This window comes from Lactuca saligna, chromosome 2 (assembly GCF_052625555.1).
Source record: "Lactuca saligna cultivar CGN05327 chromosome 2, ASM5262555v1, whole genome shotgun sequence".
In the NCBI taxonomy this organism is placed as follows: Eukaryota; Viridiplantae; Streptophyta; class Magnoliopsida; order Asterales; family Asteraceae; genus Lactuca; species Lactuca saligna.
In genome coordinates, this window is record NC_136418.1 from 98419009 (window position 1) to 98434212 (window position 15204).

The following is a 15204-nucleotide window of genomic DNA, read 5'->3' on the forward strand; positions in this document are numbered from 1 at the left end:
TTTAGCATGACTGGTAACAAAAAAAAATGTTTTTTTATTTTATTTAACACATCATACTCTTATAAAAAATGAAGGTTTTCTTTATTTTTTTTATTTATTTTAATTTTTATAGGTGTGAAGCCTTCTCAACATATCTTGGGACAAATGACCTAATTTATGCTCATGTTCTTTTCCACTTGTACAAAGACAAGTAAGTTGCTTTCTAAGTTGGAGAATGGAAATAGCAACATACTTGACTTACTTTTCTTTTTATACATAATCTAAGTAGGTTGCTATTTTCGTGTAATCTTTTGGAGTTTTTAATGGAAGTACATACTTGCAGGTGTAACTATGCAGACATTCTTCTAGAAATGGGTAGGATTTTAGGACCTGAAGGTACTGTAATATCAGTGGTAATGAGATTGAAGTGATTAAGGTGAAAAAGATTATTTCTGGAATAACATGGCACAGAAAAATTATGATCATGAAAATGGTCCACTTATTTTCATAAAAGATGTTATTTGTAGTCAAACAATGTTAGGTTGCAGGTGAAAATAACTCACCTTCCTCTAGATGAAAATAATAATTTTTGTTTTAAGGTTTTTGAGAAAGTAATGAATATTATTGGAGGGGTGGTGAACAATGATTATCAGTTGACTTTCACATAGTAGGGATTTAAATTTAGGCCGAAACACCATGTTTTTTTTGGTATTCACATTACATATTTTGTTTATGTAGTTTCTCGGTTTGGTCTTCAAAGCTAACATAATGTAATAGTGTAAACAACAATTTTTGATGCTATTTATTTATGGGTAGTTTTACATTTATCTCACTCAGTACTTGCTTTTTACAGAACCTCTTAAATTTTATATATGCTTCTCCAAATTCGATTATTTTGACCGCTAAATCAAAAATTACAACCGTCACCCAACACACCATAAGATCAAATAGAGAAAACAAAGAACGTTTTCATGTATTTTATACACATGATTACATTCTTTAAAGAATTAAAAAAGATAACTCGATTATAAGATATATGGTTTGAATTTTGTTATTTTTTGGTAACTAGCTAAAAATAAACAAATGCAAGTTTTACTTTCAAATAAACAATAAGCAGTAACTACCACAAAGGTAAATGATTTGAAAATAACAATTAATATGTAAAAGTATCAATTTATATTTATAGTTCAACTATTTAAGGTCATTATTTCTAATATCAAGCCTTAGGTCAAAGCAAAGTTTGACAATTTACAGGGGACACTAAGAATTATATTAGAATATTAGTCCTTCAATTACATTCAAATATTCCTTTGATTGGGATATATTTACTTTGGTTTAGTAGGACTTTCAATTAAGGTTTTTTTGAAAGAAAATTTAACTGTTTGTTCTTAGACTCCAATGATGGAGCTTTAATCGTCTTTGTAATTGATTATCTCATTTGTCATAATAAGTTCGTCAAATCTATGTTAGCAACTTTTTTATGTGACAATAAAGATTACCAAAGATGGTTTTCCATTCACTTTTAATATTTTATAAAGTATTATAATATTTTATGTTAATGAGAGGGTTACATAACATATAACTTATTTTATTATTTATAGCTTATCCATATCAGTATAAGTCTTATATAATATTGTAATACTATAATTATAACATAAAATGTAAAATATAAAACATATTTATTGTATATAAAGTCATCTATTAAGTTGTATAATGTTAAATAATTTTTTTTATTATAAACATGAAATGATATCTTTTGAAAAGGATTTTACATAGTTTTGGTTTTTTTATGTAGGAAGCGAAAGTAGAATTCTAACGTGCACAAGAAATGAAATTACAATACCATTGCATATTTTTATATTAATAAAAAGTTGCAATAAATAGAAGTACAATACTATTAACAAAAATTGAAGTAAATATGATTAACTAAATTGTGGTTATTTATGATTAAAAATATCTTTTTTATTATGTTTATGTTTATGTTATTTAAATTTATCAACCCGTATAGTACACGGGTTATAACCTAGATAATATATATTTTATTCATTTTTTGTCATTTGTCATCATATTAGGCTTCCTAATTAATGCATACCACTTGTCAATTTATTAATTCTCAATTTCAAATAAATTTCTCACTCTAATTAAATTAAATTAATAACATTATAATAAAATTAAAATAAAATTAATACAAATTATACGTGATATAATATTTCGTATATTTATTTAAATTAACGATTATAATTTTATATAACTAAAAAAATATTTTAATTAATAATTTATTTAAAATAATTAATTAATAATTTTTGAATTCTCACTAAAAAAGTTTAATTAATTTTGTAACCGTGGTCTCCACGGGTTATAAACTAGTATATATATATATAAATTAACGTCTAGTATCCCCCACAAGTTAAAATCGGGGAGTGACCTCTAGCTTGGACCTCAAAAAGAGAAATCGAAGTGAAGGTAGAGGGTTGGTAAACACATCTGTGATCTGATCATTTGTGGAGATAAAATGAACCGATAGTTGTCCTTGGCCAATTTTTTCCCGAACAAAGTGTAAATCAACCTCAACATATTTAGTGCGTGCGTGAAAAACAGGATTTGATTTTTGTGTATCTGACCCACCAAAAATCAACAAAATAATAATAATAATAATAAACATGTCTAACGCACGAGTCTCTTCACTACTTATTCACTAAATACGATTTACAGTAACTAAGGTTAGAATTTATATAATAAATACGTTATACATTTTGTCAATTATTAATTAAACACCAAAGTAGTACGTAGTTAGAATTTATATAATAAATACGTTGTACATTTTATCAATTATTAATTAAATACCAAAGTAGTACGTTTAATTTATACTTGGAATAAATATTATACATCAAGAATGGTAGAAACAAAATATATAAATGCAAAGCTATTTAGTCCGTATCTCGATACCCTCCACGATAAGACCAGTACTCTTCCAACACTTAACCTCTTTAAACGCCATCTCAACTTCCCCATAATCACCTTGCTTGTACTCGAATTCTCCCAACTTAATCTCCATCCACCCATCCATTCTCCTATAAGGAAACACATAGTTTTCTTCCCATGTTTCCCTAGCCTTTGGTCTTTGAAGATAAACATTTTTAGTTTCTATTTTTCTCCCACCAAAAGTTATGCTTGAATTCCCATGCACATCAAGTCCGGTGGAATCCTCGGTAGTTCGGAAGACAAGATACGCTATATATATACTCTTTTCTGACAGCTTCACAACTGCTATTTTGCCTTTGATTTCAAGCCACCATACTCCTCTAAGTATCCACACCTTCGGGAACCTACACAGATGACAACGTATATGAAAGCCAAATGCCCTATAATAACATACAATGTAAACCGGACAATTCGTGTCATGAAAACGTGTCAGCCACGGATTTGACACGATACGATTACACAATGAGAAATAAGCTTTATTTCATTTTTTAAGATGTATTCGTGTCGTGTCGTGTCTCTCACAGATTCATGTCTTCACGTCTGAAATTGTCAGGTCTAATACAATTAATGTGACCATAAAGAGAGAAAAAGAGAGACCTTGATTGAGTTATGTGTCCCCAATCCCAATATCGAGTGTCATTTTGCCATGTAATTAATAGATCCTTTGCCGCCAAAATATAAACAATTTTTTCATTCTCCTGTTTGTCAATTTGAAAGCACAGTTTATGGAATAATTATGAGGCCAAAATTTAGCAGAAGTTGTTTAACAATTATATTAAAAAAAACTATAGTTTCCTTACGTATCATTAGATATGAACAACAACATGATATATACCCATAATATGTAGACGTATTAGAGTCAAACTAGAACAAATCCATTCTTTTATTGAAAATATATTGTTATAGAAAAAATTAGAAGCATAGTTAAAAAATAGCCAATAACTTATCATATTATATAATCCATGCATGATAGTTTTCGTTCTTGCAGTGAAAATATGTTTCCTTAAAAATATGGAATAAAATACTTACTTGAATACGAAGTGCTTCCTGGATCGCCTCGATAATCTATCTCTTGTAGGGCGTTTCTTTATGTTAAAGTTAATGCACTCATGTGCAATATCATTAAATTTTTGAAAAGAACTCATCTAAATATGCTCTTTGATAGCAGAATCTATCAACTTGTCAAGTCCATCAACAAATTTATTGTCGTCATAATAGCTTCAGACTATGTGGATCAAAGATTGCTGTTTCGTATCTTTAAAGGGCCTAGTATTATAAGCCAATATTCCACTTGACATTTCAAACATTACCACTCCAAATGAGTATATTTCGGACTCTTTAGAGAGCATACCTCGTTCATTGTATATTGGATCCATGTAAAACCTCGTTCCAGCAGCTCTTGTAGGGACATGGGTATCTCGTTGATTTCTTGGACATAATCTTGACAAACCAAAATCACATATTTTGGCTTCCATATTATCATCTAACAAAATATTTGCGCTCTTCACATCTCTATGAATTACTCTCCTATGCTCCCAACACCAGAGTGTAGGTACTTTATCCCTCTTGCTACCCCCAAACAAATCTTCAGACGTTGTTCCCATGTTAGGTGGAGCCTCTTATTTTTGCCTTGGAGGTGATGATCGAGGCTTCCGTTAGACCATCTCCGATGCACTGAACTCATATGAGTTCAATGGATTGACATATGTACATTCCACTCATTATACAACTTTACTCATTAAACTCTACACTTCATTAAACTCTATACAATTTAATGGATTGTCACATCATTTATCATTTTCTTTTTATTTATTATTATTTTTAAAAAATTAATTAGCATGAAATTAAAAATTCAAAACTACAATTAAAATTAACATTAATTAAAATTTTAAATTATATATATATGTGTGTGTGTATGTGTGTGTGTGGAGAGAGAGAATATAGAATTCAATGGGGATTGAACTCCCCATTCCATTGAATCGTACTCATTTTTCTACAATGGAAATTTTTAGTTTAATGAGATTAAACTCCCCATTAAACCCTTCATTGAACTCCCATAGGAGATGGCCTTAGTAGCATACTCGTAAACTACAATTTTCTCATTTGCATCATTATAGTAACCAACGAATGGGATGATGTTCGGATGGTTGAAATTTGAAACCATCTTGACTTCATTATTGAACTCGATGTCTCCTTGACATCCATTAGGATTAAGGCGTTTGATGGCTACTAGGCGGTTTTTCCATTGTTCGGAGAGTTGTCCTCTGTAGACCATACCAAATCCACCATCTCCGATCAGCTTTTCTGAACTGAAGTGTTTTGTGGCCCGAATGATATCCTCTAGCAGAATTCGACGTTTTTCTAGTTCTAAATTGTTTTTTATACGGGTGATTATGTATGGTTAAGGTGGCAGCTGATTTTCTATGAATATATACGGAACCAAATTTGCTTTGGAGTCGTGTTATAAACTGGAATTTGCTATATTGCTACTTTTTGTGATTATCTATTAGTCACAGTAAATTATGCAAAGAGTAAATTATGCAAATGGTCACGGTAATTTGAGGTAATATGCATGTTCTCTAATTTTTTTTTAACTCAAGAGTCCTTATGGTATGTTTTTGTTCCATTCTTGTTCCCCAGCACACATTAAATGACAATTAATGATATATTTGTTATTTTATTAATTATTTTTTTATTATTTCACTTATTATTAAATAATATAAATTACTAACATATTGTTGGAAAAGGGATCCACCCCACTTTGTCCTCTTCCGGTTCCCGGAACCATCTGTGGTCACCATCTCATTTCAATTCCCGACACCAATTTTGGTCACCACATACACAACCCATAAAAATCGCCCAAAACTCAACAAAAAGCTACCTCACAAAGTACATCTAAAATCGACACAAATAACTCATCTCCAAAACAAAGTCAAGCGTGAAATTTAAAAACCAAACCCATAATCAAGTCAAACTTAAATCCAAAACTAAAATCTCTGATGCATAAATCGAAATCATAGATGAAAAAAATCTCAAATACAAATTCACATGTAAACCGATTAACAAAAACATCCCCATGTGCATTTTTTTAATATGAAACTAAAATTTCCATTTAGAAGTTAATTGTTTAGTTATCATCATACAACGAATGAGAAGGCAAACGGACAACAAGTTGCACCGCGTAGAATCTTTCCCCCAAACGCATTTGCACATATCATATACAGGTCGTCCAAAATGGTGGGAGATAGTGACGATCATCCATGGACCATCTTTTAAAGGCGCCAAAATTTTTTATAAACTTTATTAATTATCGATCATGAAAAGATAATTAATAATTTTGCATCTCAAAAAGCTAGAAGAAATATTTTTCTTTAAATATATAGATTTTTTGTAATAAAAAATGTTACATTTAGAAGCTAGTATAAATAATTTTCTTTTGGTTATTAAGTTGTCATAAAAAAGGTACTGAAATTTATGAAATTTAAGGGCCATTTTCACCCCTCGTCCTGGGCTTAAAATATGTTTGGAACGACCTTGATCATATAAGAATTCAATCGATTAATGTTCGACTCTCGGAGTCCAGTTTCTCTACAAGCTTAAACTGTAAATATTCGATCCGACAAGATTCAACAAGGAAGTCGTTCATCCTCGAAGGCGAGCCAAGCCCAAGTTATTTCATCGCCGCATTTGATTTTCTTACCATCGCTTAAAGCTTCTCATTTTTTCCCGATCTTCGAGTCTATTTCCAGGTTTACAAGCATGGGGTTGGATGAATGGCCTTGGCGTTTAGCTTTTTCTTCATATGTTGTATGTTCACATAGTGCCCCGACGATTCAGATTTCGTGATGTGATGCGAGACAAGAGAGAGAGAGAGCAAGAGAGGGGGTTTCAAAGCTAATGAGTGTGGGGCCTACTTAATTTTTAAAATTTATTAATAATAATTAACAAATACTAAATAAACAAATAAAAAGTTAATGGTAATATATAAAAAGGTAATGGTAATATATTCATTATATGTCATTGGGACCAAGGATAAAAACAAAAACAAACTATAGAATATAAAAAATAAATTAGCTACCAAACTAGCAAATTACACAAAGTAGACGGACTATTCGCATAACACAATACCTTTGAAAATACTAGTTGAATTTTAAATCAGAAAAACAAAGCGTGTCAGTGTGTGTGGTCCACCATTAAAGTGACAAAAGAAACCCCAAATATCTATTATGATGAAATTTTTTTTTCTCAAAGTACTGTGTAATTAGAAAATTCAGTCGGAGACGACTAGTCAAAGGTAATTTGTATTCTAGAGATTTCTTTTTTGTTTGTAAACAACAGTATTATAGAAGAATATGCGAATGTTCGCGCAATGCACAGGAGAAAAACTTTGTTGTCAAAATTAATCCATTTATTGTCATTAATGATGTCAACTATTAATTCTTATACTAAAGTTAAAAAAAAAAAGTTCCTATAACTTATTGACATTATCTTCAAATATATTATTAAAAAATACACGTTATAAAGTTGAAATTTGAAAATTTTAACGAAATTTTAAAAACAATGCAAACATGAAGTACAAATCAAGATTACTCAAGATAAGTATTAATCTCAAAACACACTATTTTAATAGTCTTAAGCTATGGGTTGTAAGTAAATAACATCATCTATAATTTTCGATTTAATATTATTTCTAATTTTCTTTATAATTAAATGATATAAATGTTCCTATTTTAAACATTTTTGATTTTCCTCGTAACAACTTTTTTATATACAAACCACTCTTTCGAAGATAATTTAATTTTTAAATCTACAATATTTAGTTATATGAAATTTTGATATAATGTTTTCTTCAATAATTTTTGTTTTTATTTAGTATAATACTGAGTCTAAAATAATAGTCTAAACATATTTTTAATTTCTTTGACAAATGATATCATTTTAAATTAACAATTTAAGTATATTTTATTAAAAAGATAAAATTGTAAGAATGGTCCTTATGGTATGACAAAACTAGTAAGTTTTGTCCAAACAAATTTGGACTCACAAGAGTGATCCAAAAGTTTTATTTTGTTACGAGTTTGGTCAAATTTGGTTTGGTTCTTTATAAAAGACAATATTGTAAAAATGGTCCATATAGTTTGTCAATTTCTTTAGGTAAAGTCAAAAAAAAAAAATTATTAGCAAAAAATGTCTCTATTTGGTGGTTTTGTTATTGTTTGGTCCCTACTGCATTAACTTTAACAGGATGCCTATTAACTTTGGTCAATTAAGGGATTTGCCCCTGTAACCATTTATGTAGTTTTATATTTTTACCAAACTACAATGACCAATTATACAATTATTCTTTTCATTTTATTGAATTAATATATATTAATTCTTTTAAGACTAAACTGCCCAAATGGTCCCTGTGGTTTCCTCAAAATTGCCATTTTGTCCAAAAAAGTTTGGACTAGCACTAGAGGTCTAACATTTTCATTTTGTTGCTTGTTTGGTCCAATCTATTTTTTTTTTTTCAAAATGATAGATTTGCCCTTGTTAGTATGATTTTCTCTTTTTGTTAATTGTTTTCCTGATTTTCAAATTAAAAAAAAAACATAAATTTCTCTCTCTCTCTCTCTCTCTCTCTCTCTCTCTCTCTCTTTCTTCTTCTTCTTATTCTTCTTCATTTTATGGTAAAAACGCCACCGGAGGTGGATGCATTTCCGGTGAACATCAAGAACAGCTCCACTGGCGAGCCAAGGGGCTGCCATTGCCACTACCAACACCTCCCTCACCACTAATTGTTGCTTCCGTTAATGCTTCCTTCTTCTCAGATCAACACAGGATCGAAGACCTCCATCCTCTTTTACGTTTTGCTGCCGATCACAACAGAAAGCGAATGAAGGCTCCGAGGATAGCCTTCTGCTAGCACCCCTCCTTGTGACTGTGTAACTACCACAGATGAACCACCATAGGACCAAGTTTCTTTGTTGCCCTCATGATTCTTTTCTGCTTTCGTTCAAGTTCTTTCTTCCCCGATCAGACAACGACCGGAGAAACCCATTCCCAACCCTCCTCCTCATCCCCTTTATACGGACGATCACCACCTACATACATCCCTCTCATTCTGTTGGTGCTTCCAGTTGGGTCCCTCTTTAAAACAAAGGTAGAGGACTGAAGTCCTTATTCCTCCTTAGTGTGTTGTGGACCGATTGGATCAGAATAAGAAAAAAGATGATGGCAGTTTCAAGATGAATAGAACGCAAGCCTTAGCACCGTCCATGCCGTCTCTCGACCCTCCTGGCTCCATCAAATAATCCTCAGGTGAGCTTCAGCTTTAGAGGATGCCACCATTCTCATTTCCTAAACCCTAGGGTTTTTAGAGGTTGTTGTCGCTTCAATCCCTAGCTTCGACCTATGTGTCACAGCCTTGAACTTTTAGGATTAGGGTTTTGCTACCAGAGCTTCGATCTGGTGGCGTTCATCTTTTCTATCGGTGGTGTTCACGATTTCTGGCGAGAGTAAAGCTTGGGTGAGGGAGTAAGGGTGGTAACGTTCTCTCTCTCTCTCTTTCTCTCTCTCTCTCTCTCTCTCTCTCTCTCTATATATATATATATATATATATATATATATATATATATATATATATATATATATATATATATATATATATATATATATATATATATATATATATAGAGAGAGAGAGAGAGAGAGAGAGATTTCATTTTTATTTTATTTTTTGTTATAAAATTATAAAAATAAAATAGAAAATTAAAATTTTCTTTTTTCTTTTAATCAAAAAATGTATTTAGATAATCAAAAAATTGAAAAAAAAAATAAGGGTCAAATACTCAATATGAAAAATTTTATAAAAAAGTGGACCAAACTCGCAACAAAATAAAAAGTTTTGACCTCTTGTGCTAGTCCAAGCTTTTTGAATCAAAGTGATAATTTTCAGCTAACCACATGGACCATTTGTTCAGTTTTGTCTTCTTTTAATTAATAAATACATTTTTTAAAACTTTTTTCTTATTGTATTATTTTTTATTTGATTATTATATATTAGTAAATATTATGTTTAATATATTATATTTATATATTAATAAATTTTACTTTTTATTATTAATTTTTTTGAAATTCTTTGTTATTGCATTAATTCTTTTTTTTTTTTGGATTATTATATATTAATAAATATCATTTTTAATACATAATATTTATCTATTAGTGTGACATTCCTAAATTCACGGTCATTTTAAAAATTTTATTTTTGCTTATTTTAAAATAGTTGTATTCATTTTAAAGAATAATATTTCTAAATTTGTTTCCAGAAAAAATATGATAATAATATTATCAAATCATTTCCGAAAAATGTATTTTATTTATATTAAAACTTTGAGATGTCATAAACATATCCTACATTCATTTACACTAATGATTTACATCTCATTTAATCCCCCAGTGTAATGTGTCTTTGTACCGATACCTGTGATACAACAAGTAAACTGAGTGGTGTAGGTTCGAAAACTTGGTGAGTACATAGAGTTTTCAACTCACAATAATATAAATAATTTATTTCTTCACATACTTCATGTCAAACAATTAACCCGATTACCCATCCCCATTATCTTTATTTAGTCATCACTAAGGATTTACCCAAAGGGTCATCTCCTACTTCGTATTTACCAGTCATCAATTACATCGTAATTCCTTACATGTTTGTTATAAGGACTTATCTTAAGGATCGTCGCCTACATCACACAGACAATATTGTTTCGGGGATTACTTCCCCAATATGTGTTCAGTACGGGTCAGAGTATCATCGCATGAACACATAGTTACAATATCACTTGAACCTATAATTCATCACCTACCGGTTATGAGCTTGTCGGTATTCCCACATGACTTAGTCTATGGTCGCCATCAATACTCTGGTAGATGACTACAATGCAACATCGCAGGTTAAGGTTATGACATCTCCAAATCATCTCTCATCTCGCATCACCTATTTTTTTTGTCACCTAACTATCATCAACTGGTTATCATCATCTTTCTATCATCATCTATCTTTCATCACTCTTCTACCCATCTTTACCCAATATATTTATAGGTATAAAAATACATATATAATTTAAATCACGTAAAACATGTATAAATTATTCATCCAGCATAATTATCAAGAACACATATAATATGCACACATAGCATGTAGTTTATATTAAATACTTCATATCTATGTGTAAGATGAAAGTAACTATGCATTCACTTGTTAAAGTGATGACTTCAAACTCGGGCAACGCTTCGCTTATAACAATTTTGTTTTCCTTCGACGAAACCTAGTATCATTATCACTAAATTTGAGTCTATATTTATAGCGACTTGTTATTAGTGTAGATTTATCATCAACTCACGGTCTATGAACAATATTGTACTTCTTGTATTATATAAGTGTTAAACAATAATTTTCAACTACTATGTACAGATAGGGGCCAAACATTAAACACCGGTGGGCATGACCATTTTGGCATTTAAGCTGTTCTTAAATCCAACAACCTAAGCAGCCCTCCAAACCAGATTCCCCATACCGTAAGCAGTTAAAAGGTATTGTAATAAAATCATGTATAGTTTATAGGTTCATAATAATGATAATGAACTTAAACATAAGTTATACTTAAAGTAAGGTAAGCCTATCTCACTTACTAGTGGGTTTAATGAAGAATCATACTCTGCGCATGTAGAACTACTGAGCCGAAAGCTCTTCCTCTCAGAGCCTTATACCGCTCCAGGACTTGCTTCTAACACCTAAGAGGTGCTAGGGAAAAACCTTAAGGGTTCGGGTGTGTTTGTGAGAGAGTTGGAGTGAATTGGAATGGAGAAGTGAGGAGAAACGCCACCTATTTATAGGTTTCCAATTCTTGCGTACGTTGTGCGTACATAAGGGTATGCTGGTCGTACTCAGTAAGTCAGGCGTACTACTTGTTACGCTAAGCGTAACCCTGCCAAGTGTCAGAATCTCGTGCAAAGCCATGGGGAGAAGCGTAGTGTTGAGATTGTGCAACGTGGCACTTTGAGTTTAAGCCCAAAAATGAATTATCTTCCAAATCCCGTAACTTTTGCATACGAGCTCCATTTTTTATGTTCTTTATATTCACTCGTAGGTAGCGACATCATATAATATTTCGTTTAGACTCTGTCGACTAATTTTGACTTTATTTTTAAAGTTATATTTTAACTAGCACAGACAGATAAAGTCCGTTAAAAATTCATAACACTGTCATCCCACGTCTGTTTTCGTCTCTCTCTCTCTCTCTCTCTCTCTCTATATATATATATATATATATATATATATATATATATATATATATATATATATATATATATATATATATGTATATATATATACCGTTGAGCTCCTATTAACGAGATCTTCGCCTCGTTTAGGTTGTGTCCTCTAAAAATCGATCGATCCAAAATTCGATTTCCAAGTTGTGCACTACCATGCTAAATCTTAGAAAAATCATAACTTCCTCATACGAATTCAGATTTGGACGTTCTTTTTATGTATGTTCTCGGTTTAACATCTACTATGAATTTCTTTTAGATCACTAAGCTAAAATATAGATTATCAAAAATTTACGTTTTACGGTACGCGGCGTTGTATCCGTTTAGTCGTAAAACTTTGACGAATTATAACTTCTTCATTATAAGTCAGATTTCAGCGTTCTTTATATGTACGTAATCATTGTGAAATACACTATAACTTTGTTAAGATTATTTATTCTAAATAAACTTCTATCAAAAAGTCAATTTTTTAACGCTTAGTATCTCTAAATTGACTTCCCGAAAATGCGGGCATTACCATTAGTAAGAGTTACTTTATTGGATTATTAATTTCATTTAATTAGATTTTTTATTTTTTTGTTTCATTAATTCTTTTTATTTGATTATTAATTAAAATTTATTATTTTTATTTATAATAAATGATATTTTTAATTGTTTTTATTTCTTTTAATTTCTTTTTTTTTATTGTTTTAAATAAAAATACAAAAAAATCTCACCCACCCCTGCTTTCCTAATTTATTTTAAATATTTGGAAGATAACATATTTTTGACAACACCACTACTATCACTCAGTTACAACAAACCACTATCGGGTTGTCTCCAACCATGTTACTATATATATATATATATATATATATATATATATATATATATATATATATATATATATATATATATATATATATATATAGAGTCAAGATCAAATAAGAAGGAAATTTTTGGTAGGAAGGTAAGAAGTTTTTTTTTCTACATATTTTTTTCGCAAACAAATAAAATGAATCATTAGATCATTCATTTGTAAGATGATTCACAAGAAAAAATTCTCAAAAAAACATCTAGATGATTCATTTATATAATGATTTTTTTGTTATTCACTAAAATTGTTATAAAAGTGAATTTTTTCTTAATTTACTTAAAAATGAATCATAAAGATGTTTTTTTGAGAATTTTTTCTTGTGAATCATCTTACAAATGAATCATCTACTGATTCATTTTTTTTTTGTTCGTCAAAAAACTATGTAGAAAAAAACTTCTTACCTTCCTACCAAAAAAAATTTCTTACCGGATCTATATCCTATATATATATATATATATATATATATATATATATATATATATATATATATAATTTTGGTAATTATTCATGAAGTGAGATCATCGTGTGTATTTTAGTTTTTGTGTATTCACATATATTTATATTTGTTATATATTTCAATAAACTTATGATTTTAACTTAGACTAAACTGCAAAATTGGTCCCTGTGGTTTTCGAAAAAATGTAGATAAGGTCCAAAAAGTTTCGAAGTTGCATGAAAGGTCCAAAGTTAAGAATTTTCCGTGGTTTTGGTCATCAAAAAGTTAAAAGGACTATTTTTCCCTTATTATTTCTATTTATATCTTATTATTTCTTTTAGTATTTAAAAAATTATTTAAAAGAGAAAAATAAAAAAATGGCTCCACCCCCACCAATGCCCTCTCTCTCTCTCTCTCTCACACAGACACATACATATACACATGAGAATTTTCTCCTCAGATATTCTTCCCCACCTTTCATATTTAATCCATCTTGTTCTATCTTCCATAATTTAGAAAACATGGCTCAAAAGCTCTGATAGGCATCTATAGAAATTTCCTGGTGCTTACGCTTCATGATGGTGTTTCTGATGGGAGTGTATATCTTCCATAAATCGAAAAACCTACCACCTGTGGTTTCCAAAGATCTGACACCTGCCTCAAAACTCCAATGAGCATCTCAAGATCTCGACCCCTAGCTACCTTTGCCAGAGAGAGGGTGTAACATCCCGATTCCCAAGTATAAATTTAAAGCTTTTATATTTATATTTTTAGGGCAACTCGACGAGATGGAAGGCTTTAAATCATCGTGTAGAGACCAAGATGGCCGTGTGAATTTTAGAACCTACTTTACGAGTTAGAGGACCTAACTCAACGAGTTGAAAATGGTTGTGAAAAACCCTAATTTTTAGGGTTTGCACCATATTTAAAGGACCTTATGACCCATTGTTGCCTCCATTACCACCTCCCCTATCCAGTGAAACCCTAGTTCGAGCCTTATACCTTCTTGTGTGTGTATGTGAGCTTGGAAAGTCACTTTTGGTGCTCTTTTGGAAGGATTTTAAAGTTTGAAGAGATTGGAGTGAGAATGAGGCTGTAGATCTAGCAACTACTATGTATTGGCAACCAAGTTGAGGTATACGCTTCATATAAGTGTTTTAAAATACTTAATAAGCTTCATATGAGTGTTTTAACCCCTTTGATGCCATGCATGGATGTAAAGTTAGCAACTTTACATGGCATCTCAACCCTAGGGGACTAGATCTTTAGTTTGGAGCTTTGGATTCGACTAGAAAGGACTGAGTGTGCATAGAACTGAAGGAACTCGATGAGTTGCTTAGCTAACTCGACGAGTAGAGCCAGGTTTTCTCGCTCTCTGGATTCTAAGTAAACTCGGCGAGTTGGTGAGATAACCAAACGAGTTGGTTTGGGTTTTTCCCGGTTTTCTGAGCGCTAGAGGAACTCGATGAGTTGCCAGATGCACTCGACGAGTTGGGTCAACATGGTAGATAGGATGTTGCTATGATATTATGATTTCTTAGATCAGTATCCTAGTAGATAGGATGTTGCTATGCTATTATGATCTGTTATATTGGTATCCTGGTAGATAGGATGTTGCTATGTTGTTATG

General features: G+C 30.9%; 1 protein-coding gene across 1 annotated transcript; it reads right to left on the minus strand.

Annotated features, from left to right (window-relative positions):
• Positions 1-2902: 2902 nt before the first annotated feature.
• LOC145029908 (F-box protein PP2-B11-like) lies at positions 2903-4565 on the minus strand. Its single transcript, XM_078978352.1, has 3 exons — positions 4272-4565; positions 3559-3659; positions 2903-3305 (listed from the first exon to the last, which is right to left on the minus strand). The coding sequence occupies exons 1-3, from the start codon at positions 4563-4565 to the stop codon at positions 2903-2905; spliced, it is 798 nt and encodes a 265-aa protein (XP_078834478.1).
• Between the last annotated feature and the right edge of the window lie 10639 nt (positions 4566-15204).

What these genes read in the sequence shown, in the direction of transcription:
- LOC145029908 (XM_078978352.1), bottom strand. Translation starts at nt 4,565, where the DNA reads ATGGGAACAACGTCTGAAGATTTGTTTGGGGGTAGCAAGAGGGATAAA. An exon ending in AAATATACTCATTTGGAGTG is followed by an intron (nt 3,660 to 4,271) that starts GTAATGTTTGAA and finishes ATTGACAAACAG; the next exon opens with GAGAATGAAAAAATTGTTTA. An exon ending in GGACACATAACTCAATCAAG is followed by an intron (nt 3,306 to 3,558) that starts GTCTCTCTTTTT and finishes TCATCTGTGTAG; the next exon opens with GTTCCCGAAGGTGTGGATAC.